Source organism: Ambystoma mexicanum, chromosome 13, assembly GCF_040938575.1.
Source record: "Ambystoma mexicanum isolate Mex_15411 chromosome 13, UKY_AmexF1_1, whole genome shotgun sequence".
In the NCBI taxonomy this organism is placed as follows: domain Eukaryota; kingdom Metazoa; phylum Chordata; class Amphibia; order Caudata; family Ambystomatidae; genus Ambystoma; species Ambystoma mexicanum.
In genome coordinates this window covers 692,890,595-692,909,435 of record NC_090938.1, presented here as the reverse complement: position 1 = coordinate 692,909,435, position 18,841 = coordinate 692,890,595, and the positions used below count along the sequence as shown (strand labels likewise).

The 18,841-nt window shown below is 54.6% G+C and overlaps 1 protein-coding gene across 2 annotated transcripts in view; it reads right to left on the bottom strand.

Moving 5' to 3' along the window:
- The window catches only part of ORMDL3 (ORMDL sphingolipid biosynthesis regulator 3), a 124,135-nt gene that overhangs the window by 71,115 nt on the left and 34,179 nt on the right, over positions 1-18,841 (bottom strand). Inside the window, exons 1-2 of one of the 2 annotated variants that reach the window (XM_069634770.1) lie at positions 18,325-18,818; positions 1,904-2,093 (exon numbers count right to left, since the gene is read on the bottom strand). In XM_069634770.1, the coding sequence (XP_069490871.1) occupies positions 1,904-2,077 (174 nt within the window). In that variant the 5' untranslated portion in view covers positions 2,078-2,093; positions 18,325-18,818. Of the gene's footprint in view, positions 1-1,903; positions 2,094-18,324; positions 18,819-18,841 lie in introns of those variants that run through there. The other variant, XM_069634769.1, reaches the window with a different exon arrangement.

Sequence of the window (18,841 nt, the reverse complement as noted above, 5' to 3'; positions counted from 1 at the left end):
TCCCTGCTAGGAGAGCGTTGCAATAGTCCGAGACACAATTATTGCTCTAGCTATAGTGAGCCGTTTAGAATGGTACTTGTTCCTGATTCTCCAGAGTTAACGCCTGCCCACCGCATGATGCCTGGTAACCAGGGGCTCGTTTTACCTCCCGCTCATCAAAACTTAATTTGGAACCCTGGAGCGAATTTTCCACTTAATGTTTTTTGTACCCACTTGTATTTCAGCGTTATTTCAGTGGGGCAGGGGTCTGAACCCTTTGGCTCGCCAGATGTTCTTGGCCACAACTCTCATTAGCCCTAGCCAGTGTATTCAATGGTGAGGGAACATGGGTAGCGCAAAGCACCTGGAGGCCCACACTTGCAGACCCCAAGAGGAGAGCCTGGAGCCATTAGGGAACCTCTACTCACAATGTGCTTGGAATATCTTACAACTCGGATAATTGCGTGTTAAACAACTAACGATGTGTTTTTATGGTAACATTTTATGGAATGTTTTACAAATCGCAAATGTGCTTTTTATATATGTATGGCTCTGTACACATACGTTGAATGACCGAATGGCTTGCTTGCGTTGATGGACCAATGCATGCTGCCCTGTCCAGCAGGCGCCCCTTAACTTTCCACAGCCTGTGCGCTGCTGGGCGGGAACCTACAAGAAGTGCGCCTTTGGATCTGCCAGAGGCCAAGCACCGAAGAGGCTGCTGGGAGCTGAAGCAGCCACTGTTATGTCCTGGCCTGCGGTCACGCAGGCCAGGCGGACCAAGGCTGGGGGCACCCAGCAGAGATACCGTGACAGGGGGCACCCTGCCAGCCCATGAGCACACATGCTCTTCCATGGCCTGGGGGCACCTAGGCCATTACCAAAAGACGTGGGCAAGCATTGCCCAGCAGGGGCACCAGTGTCCATAGGCAGAGTTGCCCGGCAGGGGCTCTACCATCATGGATGGCAGCCATTGTGGACAGCGTTGCCCGGCAGCACCACTGTCCTGGTGGAGGGCAGGCCCTCAGCCAGCTACACAGTGCCATCATGGCGCTGGTAATGAAGACACAGCCCACCGTGGTCAGTTGGTCCCAAGACTGATCAGCCAAAAGCTGCTCATCACTTTTATTAGTTTAGTCACGTGGTCACTGCCACGAAACATGAGCACTAGCCCTGGGAGATACCATGCTCCCAGGAAGGGGGTACACACCACGGCTGCCCTGTCCTGCGCGGTGTACTCTGGGCCTCGGCCATGGCAAGGCGCTGCATCAGAACTGCATTTCTCCTCGCCTGGGTTCTGAACCCTACCGACACCGTGCACAGCGCTGTGTAACAACTGCAAAGCACTGGCGCAAATATACACTATTGACTACGTCCTCCTTACCTTGCACAGAACCGCAAAAGTGTACAACTCGGAGTGTTTCCTGTCGGAAGCTTCTAAATGCTTACTTCTAGATGCATCCGGTATGCATTCCTGCACGTGTTTAACCATGTATTCTTAAGTCATTAAAATGTGTATTTGTTTAACTACTTCATACTAGAAAGCCCATGAATGATGGACTACAGTGTTAACGTGTATATTTTATAGTGTGCCACAGTGCCCAGCATTTGAAAAGGAAGTGCAATGCCTATTATGGGGTAGTAGCCAGGATGAGGTGGCACTGCCCTGTGTAATGAGGGGCGTAGGGGCAAAGATATAGTGCCAGAGTATCAGCACTCAGATGCAGTGGCGCAGATGATTCTACATTCCCCGCTGCAGAAAGTACAATGGGGAGAAAAGGGGGGTACACCGTACAGAGTGCCCTTGCCAGATGGGCACAAGAGCCAAACATAGAAGTGCAGGGTAAAGGACAAAAGATGAACTCCCCAAGCCCTGGGCATAGTGCAGGGCACGCCAGGAGGGGGGCACGCTGCCCAGTCTTACCATGTTGTGGATGAGGTTGGTGAGAGTCCAGACCACAGGGACACTGCAGAAGGGTATACTGAGGAGGACGCCATGCAGCAGGCCGATGCCCAGCAGGTAGGACAGCCAGATGCCCCGGCTGTTCATCACCCGCGTGTTGGGGTTCACCTCGCTGTGCGCTGTTCCCACGTTCATAATGAGGGCGTCGTGCCTAGGAGAAGGAAAGAGAGATCAGAGCAGCACCAACCCGCACACAGCTCTTCCTGTGCACCCAAGCCCACCACCTCCCGCATTCCCGGCACTGACACCAACACACGTGTATTACCATTCGGATCTGCCATGCCTCTGCGATGTCTGTATTGTGAACACCAAACATCTCTGCTAAGGCACTGCCACGCTTCTCCAATCACTCGGCTATTCCAGCACTGAGACCCCACAGCACAGATACCCACACACACCTTCACTGCCACGCTTCTCCAATCACCCGGCTATTCCAGCACTGAGACCCCACAGCACAGATACCCACACACACCTTCACTGCCACGCTTCTCCAATCACTCGGCTATTCCAGCACTGAGACCACACAGCACAGATCCCCACACACACACCTTCACTGCCACGCTTCTCCAATCACTCGGCTATTCCAGCACTGAGACCACACAGCACAGATCCCCACACACACCTTCCCTGTCACGCTTCTCCAATCACTCGGCTATTCCAGCACTGAGACCACACAGCACAGATCCCCACACACACACACCTTCACTGCCACGCTTCTCCAATCACTCGGCTATTCCAGCACTGAGACCACACAGCACAGATCCCCACACACACCTTCACTGCCACGCTTCCCTAATTACCTGGCTATTCCAGCACTGGGAATGCCACTGAGCTCCACACACACACACACCTTCACTGCCACGCTTCCCTAATTACCTGGCTATTCCAGCACTGGGAATGCCACTGAGCTCCACACACACACACACACACACACCTTCCCTGCCACGCTTCTCCAATCACTCGGCTATTCCAGCACTGAGACCCCACAGCACAGATCCCCACACACACACCTTCACTGCCACGCTTCTCCAATCACTCGGCTATTCCAGCACTGGGAATGGCACTGAGCTCCACACACACACACCTTCCCTGCCACGCCTCCCCAATCACTCGGCTATTCCAGCACTGAGACCCCACAGCACAGATCCCCACACACACCTTCACTGCCACGCTTCTCCAATCACTCGGCTATTCCAGCACTGAGACCCCACAGCACAGATCCCCACACACACACCTTCACTGCCACGCTTCTCCAATTACTCGACTATTCCAGCACTGGGAATGGCACTGAGCTCCACACACACCTTCCCTGCCACGCTTCTCCAATCACTCGGCTATTCCAGCACTGGGAATGGCACTGAGCTCCACACACACACACACACCTTCCCTGCTACGCTTCTCCAATCACTCGGCTATTCCAGCACTGAGACCCCACAGCACAGATCCCCACACACACACCTTCCCTGCCACGCTTCTCCAATCACTCGGCTATTCCAGCACTGAGACCCCACAGCACAGATCCCCACACACACACCTTCACTGCCACGCTTCTCCAATCACTCGGCTATTCCAGCACTGGGAATGGCACTGAGCTCCACACACACACACACACACACACCTTCCCTGCCACGCTTCTCCAATCACTCGGCTATTCCAGCACTGAGACCCCACAGCACAGATCCCCACACACACACCTTCACTGCCACGCTTCTCCAATCACTCGGCTATTCCAGCACTGAGACCACACAGCACAGATCCCCACACACACCTTCACTGCCACGCTTCTCCAATCACTCGGCTATTCCAGCACTGAGACCACACAGCACAGATCCCCACACACACACCGTCACTGCCACGCTTCTCCAATCACTCGGCTATTCCAGCACTGGGAATGGCACTGAGCTCCACACACACACACACCTTCCCTGCCACGCTTCTCCAATCACTCGGCTATTCCAGCACTGAGACCCCACAGCACAGATCCCCACACACACACACCTTCCCTGCCACGCTTCTCCAATCACTCGGCTATTCCAGCACTGAGACCGCACAGATCCCCACACACACCTTCCCTGCCACGCTTCCCTAATTACCTGGCTAGTCCAGCACTGGGAATGGCACTGAGCTCCACACACACACACACCTTCCCTGCCACGCTTCTCCAATCACTCGGCTATTCCAGCACTGAGACCCCACAGCACAGATCCCCACACACACACCTTCACTGCCACGCTTCTCCAATCACTCGGCTATTCCAGCACTGAGACCACACAGCACAGATCCCCACACACACACCTTCACTGCCACGCTTCCCTAATTACCTGGCTATTCCAGCACTGGGAATGGCACTGAGCTCCACACACACACACACACCTTCCCCGCCACGCTTCTCCAATCACTCGGCTATTCCAGCACTAAGACCCCACAGCACAGATCCCCACACACACACACCTTCACTGCCACGCTTCTCCAATCACTAGGCTATTCCAGCACTGAGACCCCACAGCACAGATCCCCACACACACACCTCCACTGCCACGCTTCTCCAATCACTCGGCTATTCCAGCACTGAGACCACAGCACAGATCCCCACACACACCTTCCCTGCCACGGTTCTCCAATCACTCGGCTATTCCAGCACTGAGACCACACAGCACAGATCCCCACAAACACCTTCACTGCCACGCTTCTCCAATCACTCGGCTATTCCAGCACTGATACCCCACAGCACAGATCCCCACACACACACCTTCCCTGCCACGCTTCTCCAATCACTCGGCTATTCCAGCACTGAGACCCCACAGCACAGATCCCCACACACACACCTTCACTGCCACGCTTCTCCAATCACTCGGCTATTCCAGCACTGGGAATGGCACTGAGCTCCACACACACACACCTTCCCTGCCACGCTTCTCCAATCACTCGGCTATTCCAGCACTGAGACCCCACAGCACAGATCCCCACACACACACCGTCACTGCCACGCTTCTCCAATCACTCGGCTATTCCAGCACTGGGAATGGCACTGAGCTCCACACACACACACACACACCTTCCCTGCCACGCTTCTCCAATCACTCGGCTATTCCAGCACTGAGACCCCACAGCACAGATCCCCACACACACACACCTTCCCTGCCACGCTTCTCCAATCACTCGGCTATTCCAGCACTGAGACCACACAGCACAGATCCCCACACACACCTTCCCTGCCACGCTTCCCTAATTACCTGGCTATTCCAGCACTGGGAATGGCACTGAGCTCCACACACACACACCGTCCCTGCCACGCTTCTCCAATCACTCGGCTATTCCAGCACTGAGACCCCACAGCACAGATCCCCACACACACACCTTCTCTGCCACGCTTCTCCAATCACTCGGCTATTCCAGCACTGAGACCCCACAGCACAGATCCCCACACACACACCTTCACTGCCACGCTTCCCTAATTACCTGGCTATTCCAGCACTGGGAATGGCACTGAGCTCCACACGCACACACCTTCCTTGCCACGCTTCTCCAATCACTCGGCTATTCCAGCACTGAGACCCCACAGCACAGATCCCCACACACACACACCTTCACTGCCACGCTTCTCCAATCACTCGGCTATTCCAGCACTGAGACCCCACAGCACAGATCCCCACACACACACCTCCACTGCCACGCTTCTCCAATCACTCGGCTATTCCAGCACTGAGACCACAGCACAGATCCCCACACACACACCTTCCCTGCCACGCTTCTCCAATCACTCAGCTATTCCAGCACTGAGACCACACAGCACAGATCCCCACACACACCTTCACTGCCACGCTTCCCTAATTACCTGGCTATTCCAGCACTGGGAATGGCACTGAGCTCCACACACACACACACACACACACACCTTCCCTGCCACGCTTCTCCAATCACTCGGCTATTCCAGCACTAAGACCCCACAGCACAGATCCCCACACACACATCTTCACTGCCACGCTTCTCCAATCACTCGGCTATTCCAGCACTGAGACCACACAGCACAGATCCCCACACACACACCTTCACTGCCACGTTTCCCTAATTACCTGGCTATTCCAGCACTGGGAATGGCACTGAGCTCCACACACACACACCTTCCCTGCCACGCTTCTCCAATCACTCGGCTATTCCAGCACTGAGACCCCACAGCACAGATCCCCAAACACACACCTTCACTGCCACGCTTCTCCAATCACTCGGCTATTCCAGCACTGAGACCCCACAGCACAGATCCCCACACACACACCTTCCCTGCCACGCTTCTCCAATCACTCGGCTATTCCAGCACTGGGAATGGCACTGAGCTCCACACACACACACACCTTCCCTGCCACGCTTCTCCAATCACTCGGCTATTCCAGCACTGAGACCCCACAGCACAGATCCCCACACACACATCTTCACTGCCACGCTTCCCCAATTACCCGGCTATTCCAGCACTGGGAATGGCACTGAGCTCCACACACACACACCTTTCCTGCCACGCTTCTCCAATCACTCGGCTATTCCAGCACTGAGACCCCACAGCACAGATCCCCACACACACACCTTCACTGCCACGCTTCTCCAATCACTCGGCTATTCCAGCACTGAGACCACAGCAGAGATCCCCACACACACACACACCTTCCCTGCCACGCTTCTCCAATCACTCGGCTATTCCAGAACCGAGACCCCACAGCACAGAACCCCACACACACACACACACACCTTCACTGCCACGCTTCTCCAATCACTCGGCTATTCCAGCACTGAGACCCCACAGCACAGATCCCCACACACACACCTTCACTGCCACGCTTCTCCAATCACTCGGCTATTCCAGCACTGAGACCCCACAGCACAGATCCCCACACACACACAACTTCCCTGCCACGCTTCTCCAATCACTCGGCTATTCCAGCACTGAGACCCCACAGCACAGATCCCCACACACACACCTTCACTGCCACGCTTCTCCAATCACTCGGCTATTCCAGCACTGAGACCACACAGCACAGATCCCCACACACACACCTTCACTGCCACGCTTCTCCAATCACTCGGCTATTCCAGCACTGAGACCACAGCACAGATCCCCACACACACACCTTCCCTGCCACGCTTCTCCAATCACTCGGCTATTCCAGCACTGAGACCCCACAGCACAGATCCCCACACACACACCTTCACTGCCACGCTTCTCCAATCACTCGGCTATTCCAGCACTGAGACCCCACAGCACAGATCCCCACACACACCTTCACTGCCACGCTTCTCCAATCACTCGGCTATTCCAGCACTGAGACCCCACAGCACAGATCCCCACACACACACACCTTCACTGCCACGTTTCTCCAATCACTCGGCTATTCCAGCACTGAGACCCCACAGCACAGATCCCCACACACACACACCTTCACTGCCACGCTTCTCCAATCACTCGGCTATTCCAGCACCGAGACCCCACAGCACAGATCCCCACACACACACCTTCACTGCCACGCTTCTCCAATCACTCGGCTATTCCAGCACTGAGACCACACAGCACAGATCCCCACACACACCTTCACTGCCACGCTTCCCTAATTACCTGGCTATTCCAGAACTGGGAATGGCTCTGAGCTCCACACACACACACACCTTCCCTGCCACGCTTCTCCAATCACTCGGCTATTCCAGCACTGAGACCCCACAGCACAGATCCCCACACACACATCTTCACTGCCACGCTTCCCTAATTACCCGGCTATTCCAGCACTGGGAATGGCACTGAGCTCCACACACACACACACACCTTCACTGCCACGCTTCTCCAATCACTCGGCTATTCCAGCACTGAGACCCCACAGCACAGATCCCCACACACACACCTTCACTGCCACGCTTCTCCAATCACTCGGCTATTCCAGCACTGAGACCACACAGCACAGATCCCCACACACACACCTTCACTGCCACGCTTCTCCAATTACTCGGCTATTCCAGCACTGGGAATGGCACTGAGCTCCACACACACCTTCCCTGCCACGCTTCTCCAATCACTCGGCTATTCCAGCACTGGGAATGGCACTGAGCTCCACACACACACACACCTTCCCTGCTACGCTTCTCCAATCACTCGGCTATTCCAGCACTGAGACCCCACAGCACAGATCCCCACATACACACCTTCCCTGCCACGCTTCTCCAATCACTCGGCTATTCCAGCACTGGGAATGGCACTGAGCTCCACACACACACACCTTCCCTGCCACGCTTCTCCAATCACGCGGCTATTCCAGCACTGAGACCCCACAGCACAGATCCCCACACACACACACACCTTCCCTGCCACGCTTCTCCAATCACTCGGCTATTCCAGCACTGAGACCGCACAGATCCCCACACACACCTTCCCGGCCACGCTTCCCTAATTACCTGGCTAGTCCAGCACTGGGAATGGCACTGAGCTCCACACACACACACACACCTTCCCTGCCACGCTTCTCCAATCACTCGGCTATTCCAGCACTGAGACCACACAGCACAGATCCCCACACACACACACCTTCACTGCCACGCTTCCCTAATTACCTGGCTATTCCAGCACTGGGAATGGCACTGAGCTCCACACACACACACACACACCTTCCCTGCCACGCTTCTCCAATCACTCGGCTATTCCAGCACTAAGACCCCACAGCACAGATCCCCACACACACACCTTCACTGCCACGCTTCTCCAATCACTCGGCTATTCCAGCACTGAGACCCCACAGCACAGATCCCCACACACACACACCTCCACTGCCACGCTTCTCATATCACTCGGCTATTCCAGCACTGAGACCACAGCACAGATCCCCACACACACCTTCCCTGCCACGGTTCTCCAATCACTCGGCTATTCCAGCACTGAGACCACACAGCACAGATCCCCACAAACACCTTCACTTCCACGCTTCTCCAATCACTCGGCTATTCCAGCACTGAGACCACAGCACAGATCCCCACACACACACCTTCCCTGCCACGCTTCTCCAATCACTCGGCTATTCCAGAACTGAGGCCCCACAGCACAGATCCCCACACACACACCTTCCCTGCCAGGCTTCTCCAATCACTCAGCTATTCCAGCACTGAGACCACACAGCACAGATCCCCACACACACCTTCACTGCCACGCTTCCCTAATTACCTGGCTATTCCAGCACTGGGAATGGCACTGAGCTCCACACACACACACACACACACCTTCCCTGCCACGCTTCTCCAATCACTCGGCTATTCCAGCACTGAGACCCCACAGCACAGATCCCCACACACACATCTTCACTGCCACGCTTCTCCAATCACTCGGCTATTCCAGCACTGAGACCACACAGCACAGATCCCCACACACACACCTTCACTGCCACGTTTCCCTAATTACCTGGCTATTCCAGCACTGGGAATGGCACTGAGCTCCACACACACACACCTTCCCTGCCACGCTTCTCCAATCACTCGGCTATTCCAGCACTGAGACCCCACAGCACAGATCCCCAAACACACACCTTCACTGCCACGCTTCTCCAATCACTCGGCTATTCCAGCACTGAGACCCCACAGCACAGATCCCCACACACACACACCTTCCCTGCCACGCTTCTCCAATCACTCGGCTATTCCAGCACTGAGACCACACAGCACAGATCCCCACACACACCTTCACTGCCACGCTTCCCTAATTACCTGGCTATTCCAGCACTGGGAATGGCACTGAGCTCCACACACACACACACACACACACACACACCTTCCCTGCCACGCTTCTCCAATCACTCGGCTATTCCAGCACTGAGACCCCACAGCACAGATCCCCACACACACATCTTCACTGCCACGCTTCCCCAATTACCCGGCTATTCCAGCACTGGGAATGGCACTGAGCTCCACACACACACACCTTTCCTGCCACGCTTCTCCAATCACTCGGCTATTCCAGCACTGAGACCCCACAGCACAGATCCCCACACACACACCTTCACTGCCACGCTTCTCCAATCACTCGGCTATTCCAGCACTGAGACCACAGCACAGATCCCCACACACACACACCTTCCCTGCCACGCTTCTCCAATCACTCGGCTATTCCAGAACCGAGACCCCACAGCACAGATCCCCACACACACACACACACCTTCACTGCCACGCTTCTCCAATCACTCGGCTATTCCAGCACTGAGACCCCACAGCACAGATCCCCACACACACACCTTCACTGCCACGCTTCTCCAATCACTCGGCTATTCCAGCACTGAGACCCCACAGCACAGATCCACACACACACACACCTTCCCTGCCACGCTTCTCCAATCACTCGGCTATTCCAGCACTGAGACCCCACAGCACAGATCCCCACACACACACCTTCACTGCCACGCTTCTCCAATCACTCGGCTATTCCAGCACTGAGACCACACAGCACAGATCCCCACACACACACCTTCACTGCCACGCTTCTCCAATCACTCGGCTATTCCAGCACTGAGACCACAGCACAGATCCCCACACACACACCTTCCCTGCCACGCTTCTCCAATCACTCGGCTATTCCAGCACTGAGACCCCACAGCACAGATCCCCACACACACACACACCTTCACTGCCACGCTTCTCCAATCACTCGGCTATTCCAGCACTGAGACCCCACAGCACAGATCCCCACACACACCTTCACTGCCACGCTTCTCCAATCACTCGGCTATTCCAGCACTGAGACCCCACAGCACAGATCCCCACACACACACACCTTCACTGCCACGCTTCTCCAATCACTCGGCTATTCCAGCACTGAGACCCCACAGCACAGATCCCCACACACACACCTTCACTGCCACGCTTCTCCAATCACTCGGCTATTCCAGCACTGAGACCCCACAGCACAGATCCCCACACACACACCTTCACTGCCACGCTTCTCCAATCACTCGGCTATTCCAGCACTGAGACCACACAGCACAGATCCCCACACACACCTTCACTGCCACGCTTCCCTAATTACCTGGCTATTCCAGCACTGGGAATGGCTCTGAGCTCCACACACACACACACCTTCCCTGCCACGCTTCTCCAATCACTCGGCTATTCCAGCACTGAGACCCCACAGCACAGATCCCCACACACACATCTTCACTGCCACGCTTCCCTAATTACCCGGCTATTCCAGCACTGGGAATGGCACTGAGCTCCACACACACACACACACCTTCACTGCCACGCTTCTCCAATCACTCGGCTATTCCAGCACTGAGACCCCACAGCACAGATCCCCACACACACACCTTCACTGCCACGCTTCTCCAATCACTCGGCTATTCCAGCACTGAGACCACACAGCACAGATCCCCACACACACACCTTCACTGCCACGCTTCTCCAATTACTCGGCTATTCCAGCACTGGGAATGGCACTGAGCTCCACACACACCTTCCCTGCCACGCTTCTCCAATCACTCGGCTATTCCAGCACTGGGAATGGCACTGAGCTCCACACACACACACACCTTCCCTGCTACGCTTCTCCAATCACTCGGCTATTCCAGCACTGAGACCCCACAGCACAGATCCCCACACACACACCTTCCCTGCCACGCTTCTCCAATCACTCGGCTATTCCAGCACTGGGAATGGCACTGAGCTCCACACACACACACCTTCCCTGCCACGCTTCTCCAATCACGCGGCTATTCCAGCACTGAGACCCCACAGCACAGATCCCCACACACACACACACCTTCCCTGCCACGCTTCTCCAATCACTCGGCTATTCCAGCACTGAGACCGCACAGATCCCCACACACACCTTCCCGGCCACGCTTCCCTAATTACCTGGCTAGTCCAGCACTGGGAATGGCACTGAGCTCCACACACACACACACCTTCCCTGCCACGCTTCTCCAATCACTCGGCTATTCCAGCACTGAGACCCCACAGCACAGATCCCCACACACACACCTTCACTGCCACGCTTCTCCAATCACTCGGCTATTCCAGCACTGAGACCACACAGCACAGATCCCCACACACACCTTCACTGCCACGCTTCCCTAATTACCTGGCTATTCCAGCACTGGGAATGCCACTGAGCTCCACACACACACACACACACCTTCCCTGCCACGCTTCTCCAATCACCCGGCTATTCCAGCACTGAGACCCCACAGCACAGATCCCCACACACACACCTTCACTGCCACGCTTCTCCAATCACTCGGCTATTCCAGCACTGAGACCCCACAGCACAGATCCCCACACACACACCTTCCCCACACACACACCTTCACTGCCACGCTTCCCTAATTACCTGGCTATTCCAGCACTGGGAATGGCGCTGAGCTCCACACACACACACACACCTTCCCTGCCACGCTTCCCAAAGCACCCAGAGGTGGCAGAAGGGCCAGAGGGGTGGCAGGAGAGGGAAGGAAGCTGATGAGAGAGGGAAGACGCCTATCAAGAAGTAGGAGGTTGGGCTGAGACCATGACAGTGCCATTTAGGTAGACATTAATGATGAACCTAGAGGACAGGAAGGATGCCAACAATGCCTCCCAATGGGTGCCAACATTAATGGGAGAGGAAGAGAAAGGGGAGAGCACACAGACCATGAGGGGAATCCAAACGTCCGGAGAAGGAACAAGAAAGAAGATGTTGGTGAACGTCAATCTGGAAGAAGCGTTGACATAGGTGTCAGCGTTGGCCAGGCCTGGTTTGGAGACCAGAAGAGCCTTCTTGAACGTTTACCTTCCAGACTTCGACAGAGGGATAGGATAGGTGATAGAATAACAATTTGAGAAGATAAGGGAGACTGAGAGCCCTACTGAGGAAGGGAGGGGGGAAGAGAGGGAGAAGGAGAGAACTGCAGTGCATGACACCAACTACAACCACACAGCACTGCAACAATCTAGATTCAAGTGTCCAGGAAGGGGTAAAGGCCTAGGTTACATAATACAGCAGAATCTCTACACCTAGAATCGAGCTATCTGGATAGAGGGAAAAACCTAGATAGAGGGACAGAAGGAAAAGCCTAATACAACTACCAAGTGCAGCAGACTGCAGAATTAGATAAAGTAAGTCATACTTTCATTGCCATGCTTCCCCAAGCACCTGGCTATTCCAGCACTGGGATCAGTAAACATCGCGGGCGGGGACAGACACGGGGACACAGACACAGGGACACACACCCCTACACACACACACACACACCCCTACCCCCCCCCCAGCACTAGGGGCGGAGTCAGCCACAACAATTTTAGGTGGCTGGAGGGCAGTGTTGAAAGCTTGTAGTGAGTGGGGCTATGAAACCTATTGCGCTCTTGACACCCCCTTCCCCCAAATTCACCCCTAGCCCAGGAGGCTGAATAGATATTACGCTTTCCTTAGGCCCATTTATTTTATTTATTGGTCACTTATTAGGCGCATGTACAATTAGAAAAAATGTTTCAAAGCGCCCACAGGGCAAACTGGGTGGGGACAGTGGAAGTAGACAATGAATTACAGCCAGGATCCATCTATCACCCCAACTCACAAGGGACGTAGCCAGGATTGCCTCGAGCTAATGTAGTAGGGTTAGGGTGAGCGGGAGCCTGAAGAGGGAACTGGGCATGATCTGCCCCCGGCTGAATCTGCAGGAGCAACTGAGCGTTGCAAGGGAGAGCAAACCACTCAATGTGGGTTTGGAGGGGTTCTCGCTCCTCCCCCTCCCCTGAGAACAATATTTAAATAAGGGGGTAGCTGGTGATTTTACAGTACACTTGCTGTGATCCATTAGGTTAAAAGATACAGTTTACAATCGGTTTTGTAGGGTAAGACATGAAAAAAGTCTGTTAGAAGCCCAGTCGCCAACAATGCACAGGAGTATTTTCAAACCACATTTTTATGATGCCTTTGCCCACTGTATGCCAGTATTCTTAAAGTGCAAGAAACATGTTCATACTGATTGATTTATTTATAGAGCGCGTTATGCCAAAGCGCTGTACATTGTAACAACAAATAGAGAAATAACAACAATTAACATTGTGAGCAAGAATTACAGCATGAATCATTCCACAAAACAGTGCAAAGAGCAATTAACTGAGGGTGGGGGAGTGAAGTGAGAATTGGTGAGTTGAGGGGAACCAAGAGAAGGATTGAATACATGTAGAAGGAAGGTGAAGGGAGAGGGGAGAGAGGAATTAAAGGGAGGGGAAAATCAGGGGGGGGGAGTTGAGAAGGCAGGAAGGGCTTCACGGAGGGGAATGAAGGAGAAGGGATTTAAGGGAAGTGCGAAAATGAGGTGAGGGTAGTGGAGGAGCGGATTGGGAGGGGGAGAGAGTTCCAGTGTAGAGCAGCAAGAAGATGAAAAGAGCGGAAGCGGGAGGAAGCACAGGGGGAAGGGGGTACAGTGAGAAGGAAGTGGTCAGCGGAGCGAAGAGAGTGAGAGGGGGAGTAGAAGGAAAGGAGGGAGGAGAGATAAGGAGGAGCAAGACCATGGAGGGATTTGAAAACGAGGCAGAGAAAGTGGAATTTTAGTTGTAGGTGGAAAGGTAGCCAGCCGAGATGAGAGAGCGAAGAGGAGATAGAATCACGGGGGTTAAGGAGACAAAGGGTACGAATAGCATCCCCACGTAAGATCATGCTCCTGTTGGCTTTGCCATACGACAGTAAAATAAAAAAAAATGCCATGCAACAGTAAGAAAACGTGCTTGCTGGCTAGCTGTTAAGATAGCTCAGCAGGTTGAACGTGTGCTGCTGCAGTCAGAGTGATCCGCAGGTCACAGTTTCAAATTCTGGCACAGCCAGCTCAGCCTTTCCTCCTTCCGAGGTACCAACTTCAGCTGGGTGATCATTTTATATAAAAATGTTCTCTTTGGAGTGCTTTCGAGAAAGCTCTAAGAAAAAAAATCAGTATCATTACACAAATTCCCCCATATACTCACACTAATTTTGTATTTGCCCTAATGCCTGTAAAAAAAAAGTCATGACACAGTAAGAAAACATTGCCTTGCGGGTTACACAAATGCTCCCCCCCTATGTTAGAAAACATATCATGTTGCCTTTGACCGTAACAATGTAAACAATGCCATGGCACAGTAAGGAAACATGCCCTACACTCCCCCACGTAAGAACACTCATCATGCTGGCCTTGTCCTTAATGCAAGTCCAACATCCAATGCCACAGGACCAGCCAGCCCCACCTCAGTATCCTTCGCCCACTGCAACACATTGTTCACATACCAACACTCAAGTTGGCTTTGCTGTGCCCAAAAACCGCTACAAAACATGCCATGATCCTGGCAAAAAAAAAATTTCATACGCCAAGGCCCCCTCCCCCGGCCCCAGCCTCACAGATACACCCACAGAGGTACAGGAGATATATAGAATATATATATATATATACACACACACACACACACACACACACACACACACACACACACACACTTTATTCTCGTTCACAAGCACACTCGCACCCATACACTGCATTCATTCATATACATGCCCTTACAGACACCCCCCACGCATACAACCATACATACACGCACTTACACACTCCCTGACAGGCATGCACACATATACAAGCATGCAATCCACGCATGCATGCAATCCACGCATACATACAAAAAACCTTTTTTCTTACCCGTTTCCCTCTGGACCTCACAGGCTATTTAGTTAAACAAAGCAACGGTAATCACTGGAGGCATGGCCATGGGCCAACTAAAAGTTGAGCCCAGCAGTTCAGCCATTCGCGTCCACACTGGGGGTCTACAAAGTTTGCCGATGCTGCAGTCACGCGGAGGGTGGTGTATTTACTTAGTTTTGAAGTTTAAAAGTAAAGTTCCCACACATCTCCACACACACACACACACACACACACACACACACACACACACACACACACACACACCCACCTTCGCTGCCACGCTTCTATATGCACCAGGAAATTCCAGCACCCGGACCAGCCAGCATACATCTACACACACACCTTCACTGCCACGCTTCCCAATGCACCCGCTATTCCAGCACTGTGACCAGCACACATCTCCACACACACACCCACACACACACACCCCTTCGCTGCCACGCTTCCCTATGCACCAGGAAATTCCAGCACCCGGACCAGCCAGCACACATCTACACACACACCTTCACTGCCACGCTTCCCAATGCACCCGCTATTCCAGCACTGTGACCAGCACACATCTCCACACACACACACACACACACACACACACACCCCTTCGCTGCCACGCTTCCCTATGCACCAGGAAATTCCAGCACCCGGACCAGCCAGCACACATCTACACACACACACACACACCGTCACTGCCACGCTTCCCTAAGCACCAGGAAATTCCAGCACCCGGACCAGCCAGCACACATCTACACACACACCTTCACTGCCACGCTTCCCTAAGCACCAAGAAATTCCAGCACCCGGACCAGCCAGCATACATCTACACACACACCTTCACTGCCACGCTTCCCAATGCACCCGCTATTCCAGCACTGTGACCAGCACACATCTCCACACACACACCTTCGCTGCCACGCTTCCCTATGCACCAGGAAATTCCAAAACCCGGACCAGCCAGCACACATCTACACACACACACCTTCACTGCCACGCTTCCCTAAGCACCAGGAAATTCCAGCACCCGGACCAGCCAGCACACATCTACACACACACCTTCACTGCCACGCTTCCCTAAGCACCAGGAAATTCCAGCACCCGGACCAGCCAGCACACATCTACACACACACCTTCACTGCCACGCTTCCCTAAGCACCAGGAAATTCCAGCACCCGGACCAGCCAGCACACATCTACACACACACCTTCACTACCACTCTTCCCTAGGCACCCGGCTATTCCAGCATACATCTCCACACACACACCGCTTCACTGCCACGCTTCCCAATGCACCCGGCTATTCCAGCACTAGGAAAAGCCAGCAGCCCCCCCCCCTCCCCTCACTGCCACGCTTCCCAATGCACCCGCTATTCCAGCACTGTGACCAGCACACATCTCCACACACACACCTTCGCTGCCACGCTTCCCTATGCACCAGGAAATTCCAAAACCCGGACCAGCCAGCACACATCTACACACACACACCTTCACTGCCACGCTTCCCTAAGCACCAGGAAATTCCAGCACCCGGACCAGCCAGCACACATCTCCACACACACACCACTTCACTGCCACGCTTCCCAATGCACCCGGCTATTCCAGCACTAGGAAAAGCCAGCAGCCCCCCCCCTCCTCCCCCCCTCCTCCCCTCACTGTCACGCTTCCCTATGCGCCCAGCTATTCCAGCACACACACCCCTCGCTGCCACGCTTCCATAAGCACCAGGCAATTCCAGCACTGGGACCAGCCAGCACACATATGTGCGCGCGCGCACACACACACACACACACTTCCCTGTGCACCCAGCTATTCCAACAGTGGACCAGCACACAACACACACACACACCGCTTCACTGCCACGCTTCCAAATGCACCCAGCTATTCCAGCACTTGGACAAGCCAGCACCCCCCTCCCGCACCCCTCACTGCCACGCTTCCCTATGCGCCCGGCTATTCCAGCACTGGGACCTGCCAGCACACATCGCCCCACACACACCTTCACTGCCACGTTTCCCCATGTGCCCAGCTATTCGAGCACTGGGACCAGCCAGCACACATCTCCCCACACACACCTTCACTGCCACGTTTCCCTATGTGCCCGGCTATTCGAGCACTGGGACCAGCCAGCACACATCTCCCCACACACACCTTCACTGCCACGTTTCCCTATGTGCCGGGCTATTCCAGCACTGGGACCAGCCAGCACATATCTCCACACACACACACACCTTCACTGGCAAGCTTCCCAATGCGCCCGGCTATTCCAGCACTGGGACCAGCCAGCACACATCTACACACACCCCTTCACTGCTTCTCCCCTAGCTATTAATGTAAGGAGACCAGACACGTCTCTGCGAACGGAGTCCAGCCCCTGCCGCCGCGAGAGCTGCACCTGATGTTGCAGTTTATACACTGGGACCTCGTTCCCACTAATCCCCCCCCCCCCTTTCAGAGCCGCCAGGAGACCACTCCGGTGGCGATAGTGGGTGCTACAAATATCCTTTAACATTAACAAGTTACAACACACATTTCCCAAAGCACCGCAAGTCTTGCCCGCCAGGCACCGCTCTGTCAATAAAGCACAAGCACGCCCTGCAGTGAGTGGGTGAGTCCTCCCCGCTCTTCCAGGGCTACCCCCCTTTCAATGCACACGTCCAGCACCAGGACCCCCGTTCCACCCTCCCTGCTCCCTCAATCCACGCTGGGTCGGCTAGAGAGGCAACCGTGCCCCATTCCTGACCTGCGGCTTCCTCGCGTGGCTCCTCAGCCTGGACTGGCACGGGGCAGCTCGCGCGCGGGGCGGAGGCTGGCTCTTTGGGCTGGTGCCCAGTGTGCCCCAGGGCTCTGTGCTCCACAGACGCAGCCAGGCGGGCTTTGCACATCCCACCTCAAAGTCCAGGGTTGGCAAAGGCTACAGACAGTGCTGGAGCTGGAGGGGCGGGGCTCTGGCCTTGAAGGGGCTCAGCCCCTCCCCCCACAGCTGCGCACTGCTTTACTTTGTCCAAGGCAACACCAGCCACCTCCCCCCGGAGCGGCCGAGATCCAATCCACTGGTGAACGGCAGCCGAGGTCTCCCGCTAGGAGCCCGTGCCTGCTCGACCCGCTCTCCCCCGAGGAGGGTCACACACTCACTGCCCGTGTGGCAGGGCATGCATGTGCAAGATACTTCCTGGCGAGAGGGTTGCAACGTGCCGCTGCCACCTCCAACAGGGCTTTAATGATATAAACTACGTCACCGGATCTTCCCCCAAACTAAT